General features: G+C 44.0%; 2 protein-coding genes across 3 annotated transcripts in view; one reads left to right on the top strand and one right to left on the bottom strand.

Moving 5' to 3' along the window:
- The window catches only part of morn5 (MORN repeat containing 5), a 17747-nt gene extending 14362 nt beyond the window's left edge, over positions 1–3385 (bottom strand). Inside the window, exons 1-2 of one of the 2 annotated variants that reach the window (XM_041194604.1) lie at positions 3356–3385; positions 270–363 (exon numbers count right to left, since the gene is read on the bottom strand). In XM_041194604.1, the coding sequence (XP_041050538.1) occupies positions 270–343 (74 nt within the window). In that variant the 5' untranslated portion in view covers positions 344–363; positions 3356–3385. Of the gene's footprint in view, positions 1–269; positions 373–3355 lie in introns of those variants that run through there. The other variant, XM_041194605.1, reaches the window with a different exon arrangement.
- On the top strand, positions 650–19488 carry ndufa8 (NADH:ubiquinone oxidoreductase subunit A8). Its single transcript, XM_041194607.1, has 3 exons — positions 650–954; positions 10362–10527; positions 19184–19488. The coding sequence occupies exons 1-3, from the start codon at positions 743–745 to the stop codon at positions 19319–19321; spliced, it is 516 nt and encodes a 171-aa protein (XP_041050541.1). The 5' UTR covers positions 650–742; the 3' UTR covers positions 19322–19488.

Below are 19488 nucleotides of genomic sequence, written 5' to 3'. Positions count from 1 at the left end.
TGCAGATTTTTGGACACGTCAGATTGAGGCCCCCAAATCTATTCAGGGGAGTTATTCTCTGTGTCCTGGCCAATATTTATCCCTCAATCAATATAACATGGTGCCAGGGTCTGCAGGTCAGTCTGACACCCAGCTCCATTCAGCTAACTTTCCCCAATTCCTTTGCTTCCTGTTTTGTCAACTAGCTTGCCTCAATGATGAGGCCCCTTCTCCCAGGGTGCCTCCTGGGTCATAAATAAGCTGATATTTCAAGTCAGCTCCTTCCATACCTGCCATTGTGGTAGTCCCCAATGTAGCTGCTGCCTGTGTACTCCATGGCTTCAGGGAACAACAGTGTCACCATGGCAATGACCTTTCACCCCTCTCAATGAGAGAAAAAGAAAATGAGAAACACAACCTTGATAAGTTAGTTGCAATGCGGAACAATCAATACTTTAATATGTATACAAATAAATAAGATGAAAGCTAAAAGGTGGAAGTCGAAACAAATTTGTCATTTAAAAGTTAGCTGCGCTGTGCTTTAACCAAACTTGCTAGCCGTTAATGATTGGCAGTCGGATTATCCAATCACCGGTAGGTTCGATACGGCGGCCGGCCGGAATGGACCAATCAGTGATAGGTGGGCGGGGATTAGGGAAAGCGATGAAGTTAGGCTGCGGCGGGTGCGGCGCATGCGCGTGGCTGTGACCTTCTGCCGGCGGTTGGGACCGCGGTTGCCGCCGTTGGATGTGAGCGGGGAGAAATGGCCGCGGCCGAGCTGCCGTCGCTGCAGGAGCTGAACGTGCAAGAGGTGAACGTGTCGTCGGCGGTGCTGAAGGCGGCCGCTCACCACTACGGCTCGCAGTGCGACAAGCCCAACAAGGAGTTCATGCTGTGCCGCTGGGAGGAGAAAGACCCGCGGAAATGTCTGCAGGAGGGGAGGAAGGTCAATGAGTGCGCGCTGGATTTCTTCAGGTACCCCAGCCTCCCCCATCAACCCCCCCCCCCCCCCCCAAGCCTCCCCCCCCTCCCCCCATCAACCCCCCCCAGCCTCCCCCCCCCCCCCACATCAACCCCTCCCCCCCCATCAACCCCCCCCCCAGCCTCCCCCCCTCCCCCCATCAACCCCCCCCCAGCCTCCCCCCCCCCTCCCCCCATCAACCCCCCCCCCCAGCCTCCCCCCCTCCCCCCATCAACCCCCCCCCAGCCTCCCCCCCCCCATCAACCCCCCCCCCAGCCTCCCCCCCCCATCAACCCCCCCCCCCACAGCCTCCCCCCCCTCCCCCCATCAACCCCCCCCCCCCAGCCTCCCCCCCCTCCCCCCATCAACCCCCCCCCCCCCAGCCTCCCCCCCCTCCCCCCATCAACCCCCCCCCCCAGCCTCCCCCCCCTCCCCCCATCAACCCCCCCCCCCAGCCTCCCCCCCCTCCCCCCATCAACCCCCCCCAGCCTCCCCCCCTCCCCCCATCAACCCCCCCCCCGCCTCCCCCCCCCCAGCCTCCCCCCCCTCCCCCCATCAACCCCCCCCCCCGCCTCCCCCCCCCCCAGCCTCCCCCCCCTCCCCCCATCAACCCCCCCCACCCAGCCTCCCCCCCCCAGCCTCCCCCCCTCCCCCCATCAACCCCCCCCCCAGCCTCCCCCCCCTCCCCCCATCAACCCCCCCCCCCCAGCCTCCCCCCCCTCCCCCCATCAACCCCCCCCCCCAGCCTCCCCCCCTCCCCCCATCAACCCCCCCCCCCAGCCTCCCCCCATCAACCCCCCCATCAACCCCCAGCCTCCCCCATCAACCCCCCCCCTCCCCCCATCAACCCCCCCCCCAGCCTCCCCCCCCCCATCAACCCCCCCCCCACAGCCTCCCCCCCTCCCCCCATCAACCCCCCCCCAGCCTCCCCCCCCTCCCCCCATCAACCCCCCCCCAGCCTCCCCCCCCCTCCCCCCATCAACCCCCCCCCCAGCCTCCCCCCCCTCCCCCCATCAACCCCCCCCCCCAGCCTCCCCCCCCCCCATCAACCCCCCCCCCCAGCCTCCCCCCCCTCCCCCCATCAACCCCCCCCCCAGCCTCCCCCCATCAACCCCCCCCCCAGCCTCCCCCCCTCCCCATCAACCCCCCCCCCAGCCTCCCCCCATCACCCTCCCCCCCATCAACCCCCCAGCCTCCCCCCATCAACCCCCCCCATCAACCCCCAGCCTCCCCCCATCAACCCCCCCCATCAACCCCCCCCCAGCCTCCCCCCATCAACCCCCCCCCAGCCTCCCCCCCAGCCTTCCCCCCATCAACCCTCTCCCCCCATCAACCCTCTCCCCCCACCCAGCCTCCCCCAGCTCTCCCCCCCCACCCAGCCTCCCCCAGCTCTTCTCCCCCCCCCCAGCTCTTCTCCCCCCCCCCCCAGCTCTTCTCCCCCCCCCCCCAGCTCTTCTCCCCCCCTCCCCCAGCTTCTCCCCCCCCAGCTCTCTGCCCCCCCCACCCACTCCCCCCACCCGGACTCCCCCAGCTCTCTCCGCCCCCCCACATTCCCACCTCCACCCCCCCACATTCCCACCTCCCCACATTCCCACCCCCACCCCCTCCCCCCACCCATCAACCCCCTCACCCCCTCCCCCACCCATCAACCCCCTCCCCCCTCCCCCACCCATCAACACCCTCCCCCACCCATCAACACCCTCCCCCCCTCCCCCACCCATCAACACCCTCCCCCACCCATCAACTCCCTCCCCCTCCCCTCCCCTCCCCCCCTCCCCCTCCCCCCCTCCCCCCCCCTCCCCTCCCCCCCCTCCCCCCTCTCCCCTCCCCACTTCCCTCACCCCACCCCTCCCCACTTCCCTCACCCCCACCCCTCCCCACTTCCCTCACCCCCACTTCCCTCACCCCACTTCCCTCACCCCCACTTCCCTCACCCCCACTTCCCTCACCCCCACTTCCCTCACCCCCACTTCCCTCACCCCCACTCCTCACCCCCACTCCTCACCCCCACTCCTCACCCCCTCCCCCCACCCCCAGCCCCTCTCCGCCCCCCCCCACCCTCCTCTCCCATCAACACCCTCATCCAGCCTCTGCCTCCCCCGCCTCTGCATCCCAGCCTCCCCTCCCATCAACCCCCCACCCCCAGCCTCTCTCCGCCCTCCCACCCATCAACCTCCTCACCCCCACCCCCAGCCTCTTCTCCCCACGCCACGCAACCTCTGCCTCTCCCCTTCCCCCACCCCCACCGTCTCTCTTTCTCACCCTCCCCCCCCCCCCCCCCCCACACACACACACCCCGCCAGAGCCAGGATCCAGGAGCTGGCCGGCTCCGGCTGCTTTGTCACGGCCTTCGCCCACACGGTTGTGGTAAAGGCCGCAAGCCTCGGGCTGGATTTCAGATGAGCCCCGCTGTACCTCCAAGGGCAGAACCGTTCGTGTTCTCCGAGCCAAATTGTTTGGCTATCATTGAGAATTTTAGGTGCTGTCACCCGAAAGCTGGCTTTCAATAGGAAGTATTAATAAAAGATTAGAAGAAAATGTAAACGAAGTACTCTTGTGTCAAGAGAGTAAATGCCAATACGATATGCATCTTGTGATTGCAGTTTCTAGTATTTTCAAAATGGACCAACCTTTTGAATTTATTGTGAATTTCACCAGTGGGGTTAGATAGGTTAAACTTATTTACAATGTTAAGACATTTGCAGTAGTTGCATGCAACATCATTGTTGCAACAATGTCCCTGAACTTGAAAATTCAATTTGCCAAATGTTTTGATGAGGACTGTCATTAGCTAATGATTTTCCATTTTTGTTTGTAATTTGTGTTTAATAACAAATGCCCCATTTCCTTCTACTGCCTCTCAAGAAGACATGGTGCCAGGGTCTGCATGTTAATCTAACACCCAGCTCCTTTCATCTACCTTTCCCAATTGCTTTGCCTCCTGTTTTGTCAACCTGCTTGCCTGCCATCCAGTCTTACAAAACTGGTGGACTTTGCAGTTGTTGCATCAGCTGCGGCTCAAATGGTAATACACTTACCTCTTGAGTCACAAGGTTCAAGTCCCACTCCAGGGTTTGAACACAAGTAGTAAAGACTGACTGCAGTGCAGCACTGAGGGAGCACTGCACTGTTGGAACAGACATCTTTTGGATAAGATCTGAAACCAAGACTCCAACTGCCTGCTCAGGTGGATGTAAAAGATCCCATGAAGAAGAGCAGGGGAGTTATCCCTAGTGTTTTGACCAATATTTATCCATCAATCAACATCATGAAAACAGTTCATTATCACTAAGATAAAAGCAAAAAACTGCGGATACTGGAAATCTAAAACAAAAACACCTAGAAAAACTCAGCAGGTCTGACAGCATCTGCGGAGAGGAACACAGTTAACGTTTCGAGTCCGTATGACTCTTCCTTGGTTCTGTTGAAGAGTCATACGGACTCTAAATGTTAACTGTAACTTTATGTATACTATAAACAGCAAAGATCCCAGCACTGGACCCTGTGGAACTCCACTAGTCACAGCTCTCCATTCAGAAAAGCACCCTTCCACTGCTGCCCTCTGTTTTCTATGACCAAGCCAATTCTGTATCCATCTTGCCAGCTCACCTCTGATCCCGTGCGACTTACCTTCTGTACCAGTCTTCCATGAGGGACCTTGTCAAAGGCCTTACTGAAATCCATGTATATAACATCCACTGCCGTTCCATCGTCAATCATCTTTGTCACTTCCTCGAAAAACTCGATCAAGTTTGTGAGACACGACCTCCCCTTCACAAAACCATGCTGCTTCTCACTAATACGCCCATTTGCTTCCAAATGGTGGTAAATCCTGTCACGAAAAATCTTCTCCAATAATTACCCTACCACTGATGTAAGGCTCACCAGTCTGTAATTTCCTGGATTATCCCTGCTCCCCTTCTTAAACAATGGAACAACATTGGCCATTCTCCAGTCCTCTGGGACCTCACCTGTAGCCAGTGAGGATACAAAGATTTCTGTCAAGGCCCCAGCAGTCTCCTCCCTTGCCTCCCTCAGTACTTTGGGGTAGATCCCATCTGGCCTGGGGACTTATCCACTTTAATATTCTTCAAGACGCCTATCACCTCTTTTTTGATCTCAACATGATCCAGGCTATCTACACACTCTTCCCTAGACAAATTGACCGCTAAGTCCTTCTCTTTGGTGAATACTGATGAGAAGTGTTCATTTAGTATCTCTCCCATTTCTTCTGGCTCCACACACACATTCCCATCTCTGTCCCTGAGTGGGCCTACCCTTTCCCTGGCTACCCTCTTGCTTTTTACATATGTATAAAAGGCCTTGGGATTTTCCTTAATCCTGGTTGCCAGTGACTTTTCATGACCCCTTTTAGCCCTCCTGACTCCTTGCTTAAGTTTCTTCCTACTTTCTTTATATTCTCCACGGGCTTCACCTCTTCCCAGCCATCTAGCCCTTGCGAATGCTTTCCTTTTCTTTTTGACTAATCTCACAATATCCTTCGTTATCCAAGGTTCCTGAAACTTGCTATGCTTATCCTTCATCCGAGCAGGAACATGCCAGTCCTGAGTTCTTATCAACTGACGTTTGAAAGCCCCCCACATGTCAGTTGTTGATTTGCCCTCAAACATCCGCCTCCAGTCTAGATTCCTTAGTTCCTGCCTAATATTATTATAATTAGCCTTGCCCAAATAAGCACCTTAACCCGAGGACTCCTGGTAAGTAACTCACCATCTACCTCCCCAAAGCTTGTCCACCATCTACAAGGTGCAAAAAAAATGGACTGAATGGCCTCTTTCTGTGCCTGTAACATTTCTATGGTTTTGTGTCAGGAATGTGGTGGAATACTCTCTACTCGCCTGTATGTGTGCAGCTCCCAACAACATTTAAGCTGGACACCATCCAAGACAACATAAGAATTAGGAGCAGGAGTAGGTCACTCAGCCCCTCGAGCCTGCTTCACCACTCAACAAGCTGATCTGAATGCAACCTCAGCCCCATATTCCTACCTACCCCAATAACCTTTCACCCCCTTGTTAATCAAGAATCTATCTAGCTCTGCCTTAAAAATATTCAAAGACTCTTCTTTCACCACCTTTTGAGGAAGAGTTTCAAATACAACCATCTGAGAAAAAAATTCTCCTCATCTGTCTTAAATGAGTGACCCCCTTATTCTTAAACAGTGACACCTAGTTCTGGATTCTCCCACAAGAGGAAACATCTTCTCCACATCCACCCTGTCAAGACTCCTCAGGATCTTAAAGGTTTCAATTAAGTCGCTTCTTACTCTTCTAAATTCCAGTGGATACAAGCCTAACCTGTCCAGCCTTTCCTCACAAGATAACCCATCCGTTCCTGGTATTGGACTAGTAAACCTCTCTGAGCTGCTTTTAACGCATTTACATCTTCTCTTAAATAAGGAGACCAGTACAGTACATAATGTTCCAGATGTGGTCTCACCAATGCCCTGTACAACTGAAGCATAAATTTCCTACTTTTGTAATCAATTCCCCTCAATAAATGATAACATTCTATTAGCTTTCCTAATTACCTGCTGTACCTGCATACTAATTTAGCAACCATTCCTTCAGTTGCTTCATCCAAACCATTTATATAAATTGTAAAAAGTTGAGTTCTTGGCTCTGACACACCACTCGATACATCCTGCCAACCAGAAAAAAGACCCATTTATGCCAATTCTCTGCTTCCTGTTAACTAGCCAATCTTTTATCCATGTCAATATGTTACCCTCTACTCGAGTTTTTATTTTTTGCAATTCCATTTGATGTGGCACTTAATCAAATGCCTTCTGGAAATCTAAGTACAGGACATCCACCCTTTTATCCACAATACATATGACTGTTTCAAAGAACTCCAATAAATTGGTTAAACGTGATTTCCCTTTTACAAAACCATGTTGACTCTGCCTGATTGCCTTGAATTTTAAGTGCCCTGCTATAACGTCCTTAATAATGGCTTCCCTCTGACAGATGTTAGGTTAACTGGCCTGTAGTTTCCTGCTTTCTGTCTCCCTTTTGAATAAAGTTGTTATATTTGTTATTTTCCAATCTAATGGAACCTTCCCCGAATCAATGGAATTTTGGAAAATTTAAAACCAGTGCATTAACTATCTCACTGGCCACTTCTTTCAAGACCTTAGGGCGAAGTCCATCTGGACCAGGGGATTTGTCAGCCTGTAGCCCTCGCAACTTGCTCAATACCACTTCCCTGGTGATTGTAATTGTCCCGAGTTCCTCCATCCCTTCTATTTCCTGATATACACCTGTTTCCAGAGTGTTACCTGTTAATTCATCCGCCATCTCCCCACTTTCCACTATCAATTCCCCAGACGCGCACACTATCGGACCAACGATCTCTTTAACTTTTCTTATTTGAATATCTATAGAAACTCTGTCTTTATGCTGTTATCTCATACTGCTTCCCTCCTTATTAATCTTTCTGTCATTCTTTGCTGTTTATATTCTTTCCAATTTTCTGACCTGCCACCTGTCTTTGTGTAATTATGTTTTTTCTTTAAGTTTGTTACTGTCTAACTTTCTTAGTCAACCATGGGTGGTGGGCCCTTCCTTGGAATTTTTACCTCTCATTGGAATGTATATATTGTGTATTCTGAAAAATCTTTTTAAATATCTGCTACTGAACTTCTATTGACATATCCCTTAACCTAATTTGCCAGCATTTATTGCCCTTAGTAAGCTGCTCAAAGCAGCTCACTTGATCAGCACTCCATCCACCAAATGTTTGCTCCTTCCACCACTGGTACATGGTGGTAGCTCTGTGCCATCCACAAAATGCACTGCTGCAACTCACCAAGGCTCCTTCCATGGCACCTTCTAAATCGGCAACTTCTCCTACATAGAAGAACAAGGGCAGGAGATGCAAGGGAACCCCTCCTAGGTCCTTATTCCCCCCCCAAACACACCAAATGGCCTTATCCCCCCCACCCCCATCCTTGCAACTTCCTCTGGACTTCCAACTGTCAGAGACTTTTCGCCATTGTTCCTCTGACCGCTTATTCCCCAGTTCCTTCACCTCTATTTGATAGTCATGCATTTATCTGTCTAGGTCCTAATTCCTGAAATTCCCTCCCTGAATCTCTTTCTTTCTATCTGCAATAGATTTCATTGTGTAGAGGACTGAAAAGTTGGGTTGCTACTGTTGGAAGAACTGATTGGGAGGAAATCCATTGACTGGATGATGCTGTTTGAATAACATTTTGAATAAAAAAAACTGCAGCTTTAAATACAAGGTGCTAGTAAAGGCATAAAACTTGGGTTATGCGAACAAAATACTTGGTTGTGGCTTAGAACCCTAATTCCCTCGTAATGCATTCACTTAGGTGGAGAGGTTACTGAAGCTGGGATTGTCCTTAGAGCAGTGAGGTTAATGGGGAGACCTGTTGGAGATGCTCAAAATGATGAGGGGTTTTGATTGAGCGGGAGACACTGTTTCCTCTAGTAAGTGGGTTGGTAACCAGAGTACACCAATTAAAAATAATTAGCAAAAGACCAAGAGGATAGAAATCAATTGGCCTCCATTCACAATAACACACCCCAATTTTCAGTTGCAGGCCTGTTGACCAGGAGCAGTTATGTTCTTCTGAGTAGGAGGGTTACTGCTTCTCACCAGTTGCTGGCACTGTTAATTTTTGTTTCAGCAAACACTTGACTTTTCGATGCAATTTCAGAAGACAAATAAATTGTTTTGTGCCAAATTGCATGCAACGTTACAGATGGCATGTGGTGAATTACTTAGCTGTAAGTAATGCAACTGAGGTTCATTGTGAATTTTTTTTGACAAATGCAGTGCCAAATTTTCTCTGATTTGATGGGTTACACAAAAGAAACCACTGGTATTTTTAGTCTAAACTAGCCTTGATGCTTTTGCCAGATATATTGATAGACTTGTTACTTGCCACATGGCTTTTGACTGATAAATAACAGTTTCATTAGAAGCCTGGGAGTTCGGTAGCTGACTGCAACCTAAGACATTTACTCAAATCAGCAGAAATCTTGCTTACACTTAACAATTGAAGGAATTGATTTGATCAGATTAAATGTCATGATTTGTACATTTTCTCATTTCACAGTGATGAAATTTGTTGTGTAATAAAACGCTTTCCATTTTGGGCATAGTGGATCATGATCATGCTGCCCCTTGCTTGGAACTTTGCAGCAGCCCAATGTTGAATAAAGCCCCTCAGCTGTGCCGCTTACAGTTTGCCTCAGCTTTTGGTAGCAGTGATATTTTTCTGTTTTCCACATCAGCTATTTTATGGCCTCTGATTGAGATTGGCAATTAGCAGCAGTTTTGTGCTCTGACTCCACACTAACCAGGATGGATTGAGTTTAGCCAAACTCGTTTCAGTTACAGCCCTTAGAGCCAGAAGACAGGAGCTTTCATTTCACCCGCCAGGACTGGATTCACACCAGGCCCAGAGGTGAGAGGCCAGTAGCTAACTTAATACTCCACTCAGTTTGCCATAGTGAATATTTTTAATATTGTTTTTCCTGAGACTTTCCTCCTTTTCAGTACTGTAGTTTGGGATCTAGGTTTTGATCTTGATGCCAGAACGGGGTTTATGTTCAACGTAATCACATTTTCTAATATTTTCTTAATCATTTAAACCAGTCCATTACAGCCAACTTGGCAACACACAGTATTAAGCTGTTCCTGATGTAATAAGTTCTCTTTCAATGATAGGATGACAATGGTAATATTCACCAGCAATGACACTGAAGGAGTATTCTATACAAGATGATTTTTTTTCCAAATTTGCTATGTAAAATAAAAACAGTGCTGGAAAAAGTCAGGTCTGGCAGCATCTGTGGAGAAAGAAACGGAGTTAAGAGTCCAATATGACCCTTCTTCAGAACTGAAGAGAGGTAGAAATGTGATGGTTTTTATGCTTTTGAAAAATGGGGCAGGAATAGGTGGGGGGGAGTTAAATGACAAAGATATCTTGGGCCAAAAGGCAAAGAGAATGGTAAAGGTAGTAGTAAAGGAGCAAAGTGTTGGTCCAGAGTAGGTGTTAATAACAGAATAAAGGTCAGCACTGTCTGAAAGCAAAACATGAGAACAAGATAGTTCAGATAAAAAGCAAAATACTGTGGGTGTGGAAATCTGAAACAAAAACAATGCTGGAAAAACTCAGGTCTAGCAGCATCTGTGGAGAGAGAAACAGAGTTAACGTTTCGAGTCTGTATGACACTTCTTCAGAGTTGAAGAGAAGTGGAAATTTCGTATTCTACCATCTTCAATTTTTTCTCTTGCTGTCCATTGCATCACGTGTTTACTTTTATTTCCTTATTGTTGAAGTACTTTGTAGAACTGTCTTAATGTTGGCTTATTTTCATTGGAATCAGAATTGCTAATTTTTGAAAATGTTTTTCTTGCGTAGGAAGATAAAAACACACTGCAGCGAGCCCTTCACAGAGTACTGGACATGCCTTGATTATAGCAATCTGCAAGAGTTCCGCCGATGCCGCAAGCAACAAGATGCTTTTGATAATTGTGTGCTCGACAAACTGGGCTGGATTCGACCAGATCTAGGAGAACTCTCAAAGGTAAAGTAGATTATTTTAACTTCATCAAAAACTTGAGAATTACAGACACTTGGGGGTTTTCTCTTTGTTTTGAGTACAATGGTAGAAAGATGAACTTGCATTTTAAAATGCCTTTCATAATGTCATTATGTGCCAAGTACTTTACAGTCGATAAAATTGCTTTTGAAGTGTGCTATGTAGACAAAGGCAGCAGCTAGGTTCCACTGACGGTGAGAAAAATGACCAGTTAATCTGCTGTGGGTGGTGTTCTTCAGACATAAATGTTGGCAACGAACATGGGGAGCTGTCCTGCTCCAGTTCAAATAATGCTATGGGCTCTTTAACTGTACTTGAGCAGGCCTTGGTTTAACTTCTTGCATGAAAGATGGCACCTGTAACAATGCAGCATTCCCTCAGTACAGCACTGAAGTGCTGGCCTTGATATGCTCAAGCCTTTGAAGTGGAGGTTGAATCTACAGTCTTCTGTTTCAGAAGCAAGAGTGATACCACTGAAAGGCACAAAAGAGGACTTTATTACTGATGATCATTGCAAAATTTTCCATCAAATGGCCTTCCTCACTAATTGGTCTCCTGTGGTAGTATATTAGCTCATTCTCACTACAGCATTGTACCTTTGATAACAATCTCTGATTTGAACTGATTCTGTTGCTTAAGTTTTCTCCATTTTAAAAAAAGCTTTGGGGCTAGAGAGTCATTTGAGTCCAGTGGATCCTATCCATCTAGTATTCATACTCTGTCTATCATTCCAACCGGTTTGGATGCTCTAATATCTGCATGCCTCTTAGCTTGACTGTTTATTCCACACATTGATTCTTGATGTGAAGGAGTTTCCTCTGATGTGTTTGATTTATTTTTTTTTACCAGTTTATAGTTACAATCTCCCATTTATTTTTCAAGATTTACTGTGCCTAAGTCATTTATTTTTTACGCTTCAAGTCCTGTCTTAACGCATCCACTCCCATGTGCTTAGACTCATTCGCATTCTACTTTCTTGCACCCTCTTCAATGTTTTTGTATTTTTTTGTCACAAATTCCTGATGCATATTGGTGACCAAAACCCTGCAATGCATAAGCTGCAGTAGTTCCTTTGATGTGTTTCTAATTTTTCTGGCTACGTATCCCAACATTTCGTTAGCTTTTTTGAAAAAAGTTTCTTACTACTTCTGTTCCACTGACTGTACTTCCATGCATTATTTTGCCCAATGTGCAGCACTTTCAGTATTAAATTTTATTTGTGATCTGTTTCCTTAACAAATCCTTAGCTGTTTTCCATTTTCTATTATTGCAAGCATCATAATGTTGCATTTAGTTGTGTAAGTAGGAAGTACTATCATGTGCAGAACACCACTCCACACCTCCTTTGCTCTGTCAAAATGCCTCTCATCAGCATCCTCTTCCTATCCCATACCATGTTTGTACCTGAATCCATTTTATACCTTAGAGTTTCAGCTTAGTTAGAAATCTTCAGTGAAGAACCTGACCAAAAGCATTCCAAAAATCCAAGTAAATTGTTGCAGGGAATTCTATTAAGTACTTTATTCATCCTTTAATAAAGGTCTAGATTTCTCAAGGATGATCTTCCCATAAATAAATGTTAACTTTCTTATCAAGCCATTTATATTCAAGCGCTCCTCCAGCTTATGCCTTCGAATGGCTTTCATTACTTGACCTTGTGCAAAGTTTTAAAAACACTTGCTGTAGCGTGTTTGGTGCATAGCCCTCAAAGATATCATTGTAATTGATCGTAGTGTATATGTTAGATATTTGACCAATTTGTAGCTAGCTCCCTTCATGTATCTACAGGCAAGAAGGCCTCTGCTTTATTTCAACCGAGTGGCAGTAGGGTATGCAATTAATCTTAGAGGGAAGCGATCGGGCAGGGTTCTGTTTTGTAAAGGGCATGTGCAGGTGCCAAGTGAGAAGATCAAGCTTTGGGTTTTGGTGAGAGATCCACATGGTCAGATAGCTTTACTTTCAAGGTTTGCATACAAAACCGTGATACTAGATAGCACCAATACTTTTGGAATGAGAGCAGAAGTCAGTGCTTGTGAGGGGAGAAATTTGACAAGAACAATATAGTTGTTTGTAGTTTTATACATTTATTCAATGTTTTCATGTTTGTAAACTTCTACAAAAAAAAAACTTTGAAGCCTTTCACGTTGTTACTGATTTGCAAATAATGCTCATTCAGTGGTTAGGATGAACCAATTAGAAACTTCTAAAGTCTTTGTTTAGAAGATTCTTTCCTGATTACTTCAGTTGCAAGCATCAGTTTTGTTGCTCACATACATTGCTATACATTTATGTATTGGGACATAAGAAACATGAAACAATAGCAGCAAGTTAATTGGCCCTTCAGTCTAGCTCGGCCATTCAATAAAATAATGGCTGATCTTCCACCTCAACGTCACTTTCCTATACTATACCCTATTTCCATTAGTATTCAAAAAATTGTTTATTCTCTTGAATATACTCAACAACTGAACATCCCAGCCCTCTGGAGTAGAGAATTCCAAAGGTTCTCAAACATTTGAGTGAAGACATTTCTCCTAATCTCTACTAAATGCCTGACCCCTTATTCTGCATCTGAGGCATCCTTTCACTCTCTAGCCAGAAGCCCTTAAGAATTTTATGTTTAATGAGATCGTACCTTGTTCTTCTTAAGCCTAGGGAACATAAGTGAGGTCTGATCAATCTCTCCTCATCGGACAATCCACTCATCCCAGGAATCAATCTAGTGAATCTTTGTTGCACTCCCTCTAAGGCAAATGTCTCCATCCTCGGGTAAAGACACCAAAATTTTCCACAGTACTGCAGGGTATGGTCTCACTAAGACCCTATATAATTGTGTAAGACTTCTTTACCATTTTACATTTGTGTTTCCTACACTGCAACAGTAACTACAGTTCAAAAATACTTCATGGCTGTAAAGCACTGAGATGACAACTGATGGTGAAAAGTGCTGTTTGAATGCAAGTCTTTTTAATTTTTACTTCAATTCCTTTGTCATAAAGGCTAGCATATGATTTGCTTTCCTAATTGCTTGCTGTACCTACATGTTAATTTTGTGATTTATATACAAACACACCCAAGTTCCTTTTGAATACCAACGTTTCTGTCTCACTTTTTGGAAAGCAAACATTTTTTATATATTTTTCGTGCCAAAGTAGATAACTTCAGATTTCTCCAGGTTATGTTCCATGTGCCATGTTCTTGCACGCCCACTTAACCATTTTGTATCTTCAGCCAACTTGACCCCCTCATCCAAGTCACTGATGCACCTTGTAACCAGCTGAGACCCAAGCACTGATCTTTGTGGTACCTCACTGTTTACAGCCTGCCAACCCAAAAATGACCCGTTTACTCCTACTGTTGTTTTTCTATCTATTAACCAATCCTTAGTCCATCCTAATATATTACACCCAATCTCACAAGCCCTAGTTTTGTACAATAATTTCTTGTTTGGCACCTTAAATCTTTTCTTAAATCAATAAACTACGTCCCCGGTTCCCCTTTATCTAACCTGCTAACTACAACCTCAAAGAAACTCTAAACAGATTTATCAAACATTACTTCCCTTCCCATAAAACCACGTTGACTCTTGTTCTATTACCACGACCCTAGTAGTAAATCCTAGCATTTTTGCCTACTACGGATTTCATGGTAACTGAGCTAATCTTTTCATTTCCTCCCTTCATGAATAGTGGGGCTACTTTTGCTACCTTCCAATCTATGGGGACCATTCTAAAATTTGAGGAACTCTGGAAAATCATCCTTGATCTCTGGCTACCTCTTTTATAGCCCTAGAATGTAGGCTATCAGGTCCAGGGGATTTGATGGCTTTTGGTCCCATTAATCTCTCCAGTATTATTTATTTACTCATACTAATTTCTTTAAGTTCCTCATTCTCACTTGACCCTTGGTTTCACACTATTTTCAGAAAATTTTTTGATTTCTACCAAGAAAACAAAGGAGATGTTTGTTTAATTATCTCTTGCCATTTCTTTATTCTCATTTATAATTTCTTCTGCTTCTGCCTATTAAGGAACCCATGTTTGCTTTCACTCATTTGTTTGACATATCTATAGAAGCTTTCACTATCTGTTTTTATGTCTCTTTAGTTTATTCTTATTCTATGTTCTCTCGATGAAAATTCTTAGTCATCCTTAGCTAAAATCTAAAATCCTTCCAGTCCTCAGGCTCACTATTTTTCTTGGTAACATTATAGCCTCGTTTAAATGTTTGTCTTTGTTTATCTGCCATTACATCTTTTTATGTAGTTTCCCTATCTACTTCAGCCAGTGCACCCCTCACACCCACATCACTTGCTTTGTTCAGATTTTAAGACCCTAGTTTCGGAGTTAACTAAATTACTTGCAAACTCAATATCAAATGCATCATGTTATGATTGCTCCTCATCTGAGGCCCCCTAACCATCTGAGGCGATAGATGAATTCTCTCCACGCTATTACGGCAAATTTGCTTTGCCCACTCTATGACGATTAAAGACCCCATGATTACTGTATTATTTTTGTCACATGCGTCTCTAATTTCAAGATTTAAACTCTGCTAGACACTGCAACTACTGTTAGGAGGCTTATAAACTATTTCCACCAGTTTTTTCTGCCCCTCATTGTTCCTTAGTTCCACCCAATCTGAATTTGCATCTTGTCAAAACTCAGATCCTTTCTCTCTTCTATCTTTACCCCATCCTTTATTATCAGGGCTACCTCCCACCCCATTTTTCAATTTTGTCTACCTCTTCCAAAAATAGAGTATCCTGGAATAGTTGGTTTGCAACCCTGGTCACTGCAACTATGTCTCCATAATTGCTATTAGATCAAACCCATTTAATACTATCTCTGCTATTAAGTCACCTATTTCATTATGAATCTTCACACACTCACTCAAATTTAGTGCCTTAGCTTTAACTTTTTTTTCTGTTAATCCTTGATGTCAACTCGTTAAAGCCCTTTTATCTTTAAGCTCTTTGCCCTTTCCTGATAGACTCAGCTTATTTTTACCCAAATTGCTAGTTTGCTGTACAGCCTCGACTTTTCTCTTGCTGCTTTTGAATTTACTCTTTTCTGAATCCTCTTGTCTGAATGCATGAAAGGCTACAAGTGTTTAAGTCCCTAATGTTTAAATTTCAATTGCACTTGAATTTGATGCTCAGGACTGTATTGTTGTTAAGTGAATTCTGTTGTGCACTTGCTAAAGTATTTTTCAATGTCAGTTTTAATTGCCATTAACCCATGGATAGATTATTTGGTGCATGGCAGTTGAGCTCCCTTAACTATCCAATCAGTACTTGTTTTCCCATTCAGTTTTTTTGAACACAGTAACGAAATTGTCAGTGATTCAACTTTTTTAACCACATGAGTCTGTTAACATTTGCAGTATTTAATGTACTGACAGGGATTTGTTCACTCAGTTAAGATTGTTAAATATATACAAAACTTGTCTTGTACTATTTTAAGATGATGTGGAAGACAATTTTTTTCAAACTTATGGCTTAAATGAAAATAAAAAATTGTATGTTGTGTATAATGATACAGGTGAGGAGGCCTGCCTTTGGGTCAGTGCAAGGTTTAACCCCCGATAACTACCACCAAGTAGTGAATTGCATTGATTATTTATCTTTTTACCTGAATGGATTCCTTTTTGTGGCAATTTTTTTAACTTGCAATGAGAAATTGGTAAATCCTGCAACTCTTTGTACTGAGTCTACAGCCCAACACCACCCCCCCCCCCCCAAAAAAAAAACTCCTGTGGTTTAACTCATGTGGCATAGCTAAAGATTCTGTCCTCTTGAAGTGTATATTAGGAGCTTTTGCTTCTTTCAAATATTCTGTTAAATTAGTTGGCACCATGGCACCTTGCCAGCAGACTTCATACACATCCTACTTCAGAGTGCCTTAACTGGCTTGTCTGTCATCCAGCTATAAATATTTTGCAGAATTTTCAGGAACAATTTGCCAATATTCTCCTCCTTAGAGAACTGAGCTCAATGTTAATAGTTGTGAGAAAAACAATTCTGTACTAACATTGGGCATCAAGCCAATGCTTTGCTTCATTTCATATCACTAGGCTTTACTATTTATATGTTTCACATTCTATTTAGTGAGATTGTGATCATTTGTCATTTTTGACCCTCTGTTAGACTACAGCAACATGATTATGGTTTGAATTCTTAGATTTACAACTAGATTCAACTTGTAATATAAGCTGTGTTTTTGTTAGTAATGGCGGCATTGCTATTTTGCATATAATCAAATGCCTGTCCCTGATCCACCTTCCCTCCAAATATATTAATTGTATGCTAGTAAATTGCCTGTGCTCTTACTCATGATCACTTGATAAATATATACAGGTTCTTTTGAAGTACAAGATGGCAAACGAATTGGGAGAGAGATTTCATATGCTTATTGCACAGAACCATCGAGGGACTAGAGCCCCATTATATCACAATAACTGACATAGGAAAACTGCATGGGAAGTAGTTACTCTGCAGATCTGGTATTATCCTTGCAAATTTGCTAAGTTGTACATATTGGGGAAATGATGAACAGGCTGTGTCTCTTTTTCTCTTGGAGAGAAAGCTGAAGGGTGAGCTGTGAAAGATTTTGAGTACAGAGAGAGAGGTTCCTCTTGTGGGGAAGAGTAAAACTAGAGCCCAACAATATTAGGTAGCCACCAAGAAAACAAATGGGATACACAGAAAAAACTTATTTACTGAAAGTAGTGAGATTGTGGAATTTGCTACCACAGTAGTTGAGGTGAATAGTCTAGAGGAATTTGAGAAGCTGTGTAAGCATGTGAGGGAGAAGGAGTAGAAGTTTATGCTGAGAGTTAGATGAAGGATGGGAGGATGCTTGAGTGCGGTATAAACCCTGGTATGGATTAGTTGGGGCAAATGCCTGTTTTTGCTGTATATTCTATGTACAAATTACAGTGGAAATGCAGACAAAGGCATGACAAAATTGTGACAGGATGTAAAGATGCATTGACTGACAGTACATGACCTACACAAAATGTAAGTAACTAGAGTGCTGCTGGTTTAATGTCCTGTAAAGCTCTGGAGCTCTACTTTTAGGATTGGACAACAAATGCATAATAGATCATCAAATGAACCATGAATTTTAGAAGCTGTAGCAAATCTTCAGAGCTCGTTGTCATAGCAATGACAATGACCCATTTTCAGCAAAGTTTTATAATTTAAATTTTTTTAAAGCTTTCCCTTTCTACTAAAGTTTTGGTGAAATCTAGCTAATTTCTAAGTTTTTAATACTCATTTTTTTGTACTTGCTAAAATTCAATGTTTTCGCTAGTTCTGGCCACCATAGATATGAGACCTGCAATTCAACAAGAGCAAGTGTTTGATCTGACAAAACAGAGGACTGGATATGTTTGAACTTTCAGCTTACAAACTTATTTAAATCATAAATTTGGACGAAGCTGTGACAAATTGTACAATTCCACACTGTTTTAGCAGTACTCATCAGCAGTGTGCTCCCAATAGTCCAGAGTCGAGTTACTCTGAGGACTTTCTTTGGTGCAGTAAATTTGTTATTTATCTTTGAAATAGGAGGGGTATTGTTTCAGAAGTTCTTTCTATACTTTGGCATACATCCATGATAGCACTTTATAAACCTATGCAAGAGCTCTCGTAAAAGGCATTTTACAATTGAATGAATAGTATTGATGTAAATTGGGTCTGTTATATAAAAGATATGATGACCTCTATTGTACATTTGGTTGTAAATCAATCAGTCCATGCCCCACAGGAAAATATATTGTGCCAGATAACTAGACTTAACATGTTCCAATGTAAGACTGGGTCAGTTTTTTAAACAAACAACTTCCACTTGGATACGGAGCGTTTTCAGTTTGCTATAGTACTGTGCTAGTTACTGAGCTTTACAGCCTCGAATTGCTGTGTCGGTTGGTATTAATCATTCAATAGTTCAAAAGTTGAATTGGCAGATCCAAATGGCAATAACTAAACTAGAAACTGACGATTATTGCTGGGAATATGGTATGCGCTTTTAATCTTTGTAATAAGCCCTTTTTCTGAGCTGAAGACAGGAGTGCTGGACTGTATAGATCAGCAGCCTTATCTTATCCAAAAAAAATCAGTGCAAGTAGTACTGTTTTTAAATAAAATTGTGCAGGTAAACTTTAGCAATAGAAAGTGCCCTGCAACAAAGAGAGTGATCATTCCCTGGACGTTGCTTTAAATTTCAGTCAAGCATCATCAAATCACACACCACTTTATTTTTACAAATGCTATTTTTTTCAACAGTGATCTTGTCAATACAGAGATTTGACTAACAAGTTAGTGTGGTTTGATAATAAGTGCAGGCAATGTGACTGTCACTAATCTTGATTTGATCTGATAGAATTAATTGTGTTAGTGTTGTGGTAAAGGAAGTTTGTTTGGCTTGGTTTCATCTTTATTGACCTTCACTGCAATACTTTTAAAGATTAGTTAATGTTCCCCACAAGATGATTTCTGACATTTCATTATATTAAGGAAAAGAACATTGTACATTTCTCTAAATTAGTGTGAATATAGGTATTTGAATTATCTAGTGTGCCACTTTGTGAAGGCTGTTTCTTTGTTGGTTCAATTCATTGTGTTTTGTATTCATAGGTTACCAAGGTGCAGACAGACCGGCCAATTCCCGAGAATGTCTATCACTCCAGGCCAAGGCCAGAGCCTAACCCAGTCATTGAAGGAGAGTTGCAACCCGCCAAATATGGCAGCAGGCTCTTCTTCTGGAACTGGTGAAGGATGAAGCAATGCCACACACTCAGAGACTGAGGAATTTAAATAATTTGTTTGTGATTGCACCAAGCCAAGTGGGTGTTTAAAAATACCTGGGGCCAGTTGTACAACAGTCATCCTTATCATTGTATACAAATAATGTTGAGAAATAAAAATATAATTTAACCATG

This window comes from Carcharodon carcharias, chromosome 8 (genome assembly GCF_017639515.1).
Source record: "Carcharodon carcharias isolate sCarCar2 chromosome 8, sCarCar2.pri, whole genome shotgun sequence".
NCBI classification, from domain to species: Eukaryota; Metazoa; Chordata; class Chondrichthyes; order Lamniformes; family Lamnidae; genus Carcharodon; species Carcharodon carcharias.
This window is presented reverse-complemented; position numbering and strand designations above follow the sequence as displayed.

Bases quoted from the DNA above. Each gene is read 5' to 3' on its own strand.
- ndufa8 (XM_041194607.1), top strand. From the start codon at position 743: ATGGCCGCGGCCGAGCTGCCGTCGCTGCAGGAGCTGAACGTGCAAGAG. The intron at 955-10,361 runs GTACCCCAGCCT...TTTCTTGCGTAG, and splicing joins TGCGCGCTGGATTTCTTCAG to GAAGATAAAAACACACTGCA. The intron at 10,528-19,183 runs GTAAAGTAGATT...TTGTATTCATAG, and splicing joins ATCTAGGAGAACTCTCAAAG to GTTACCAAGGTGCAGACAGA.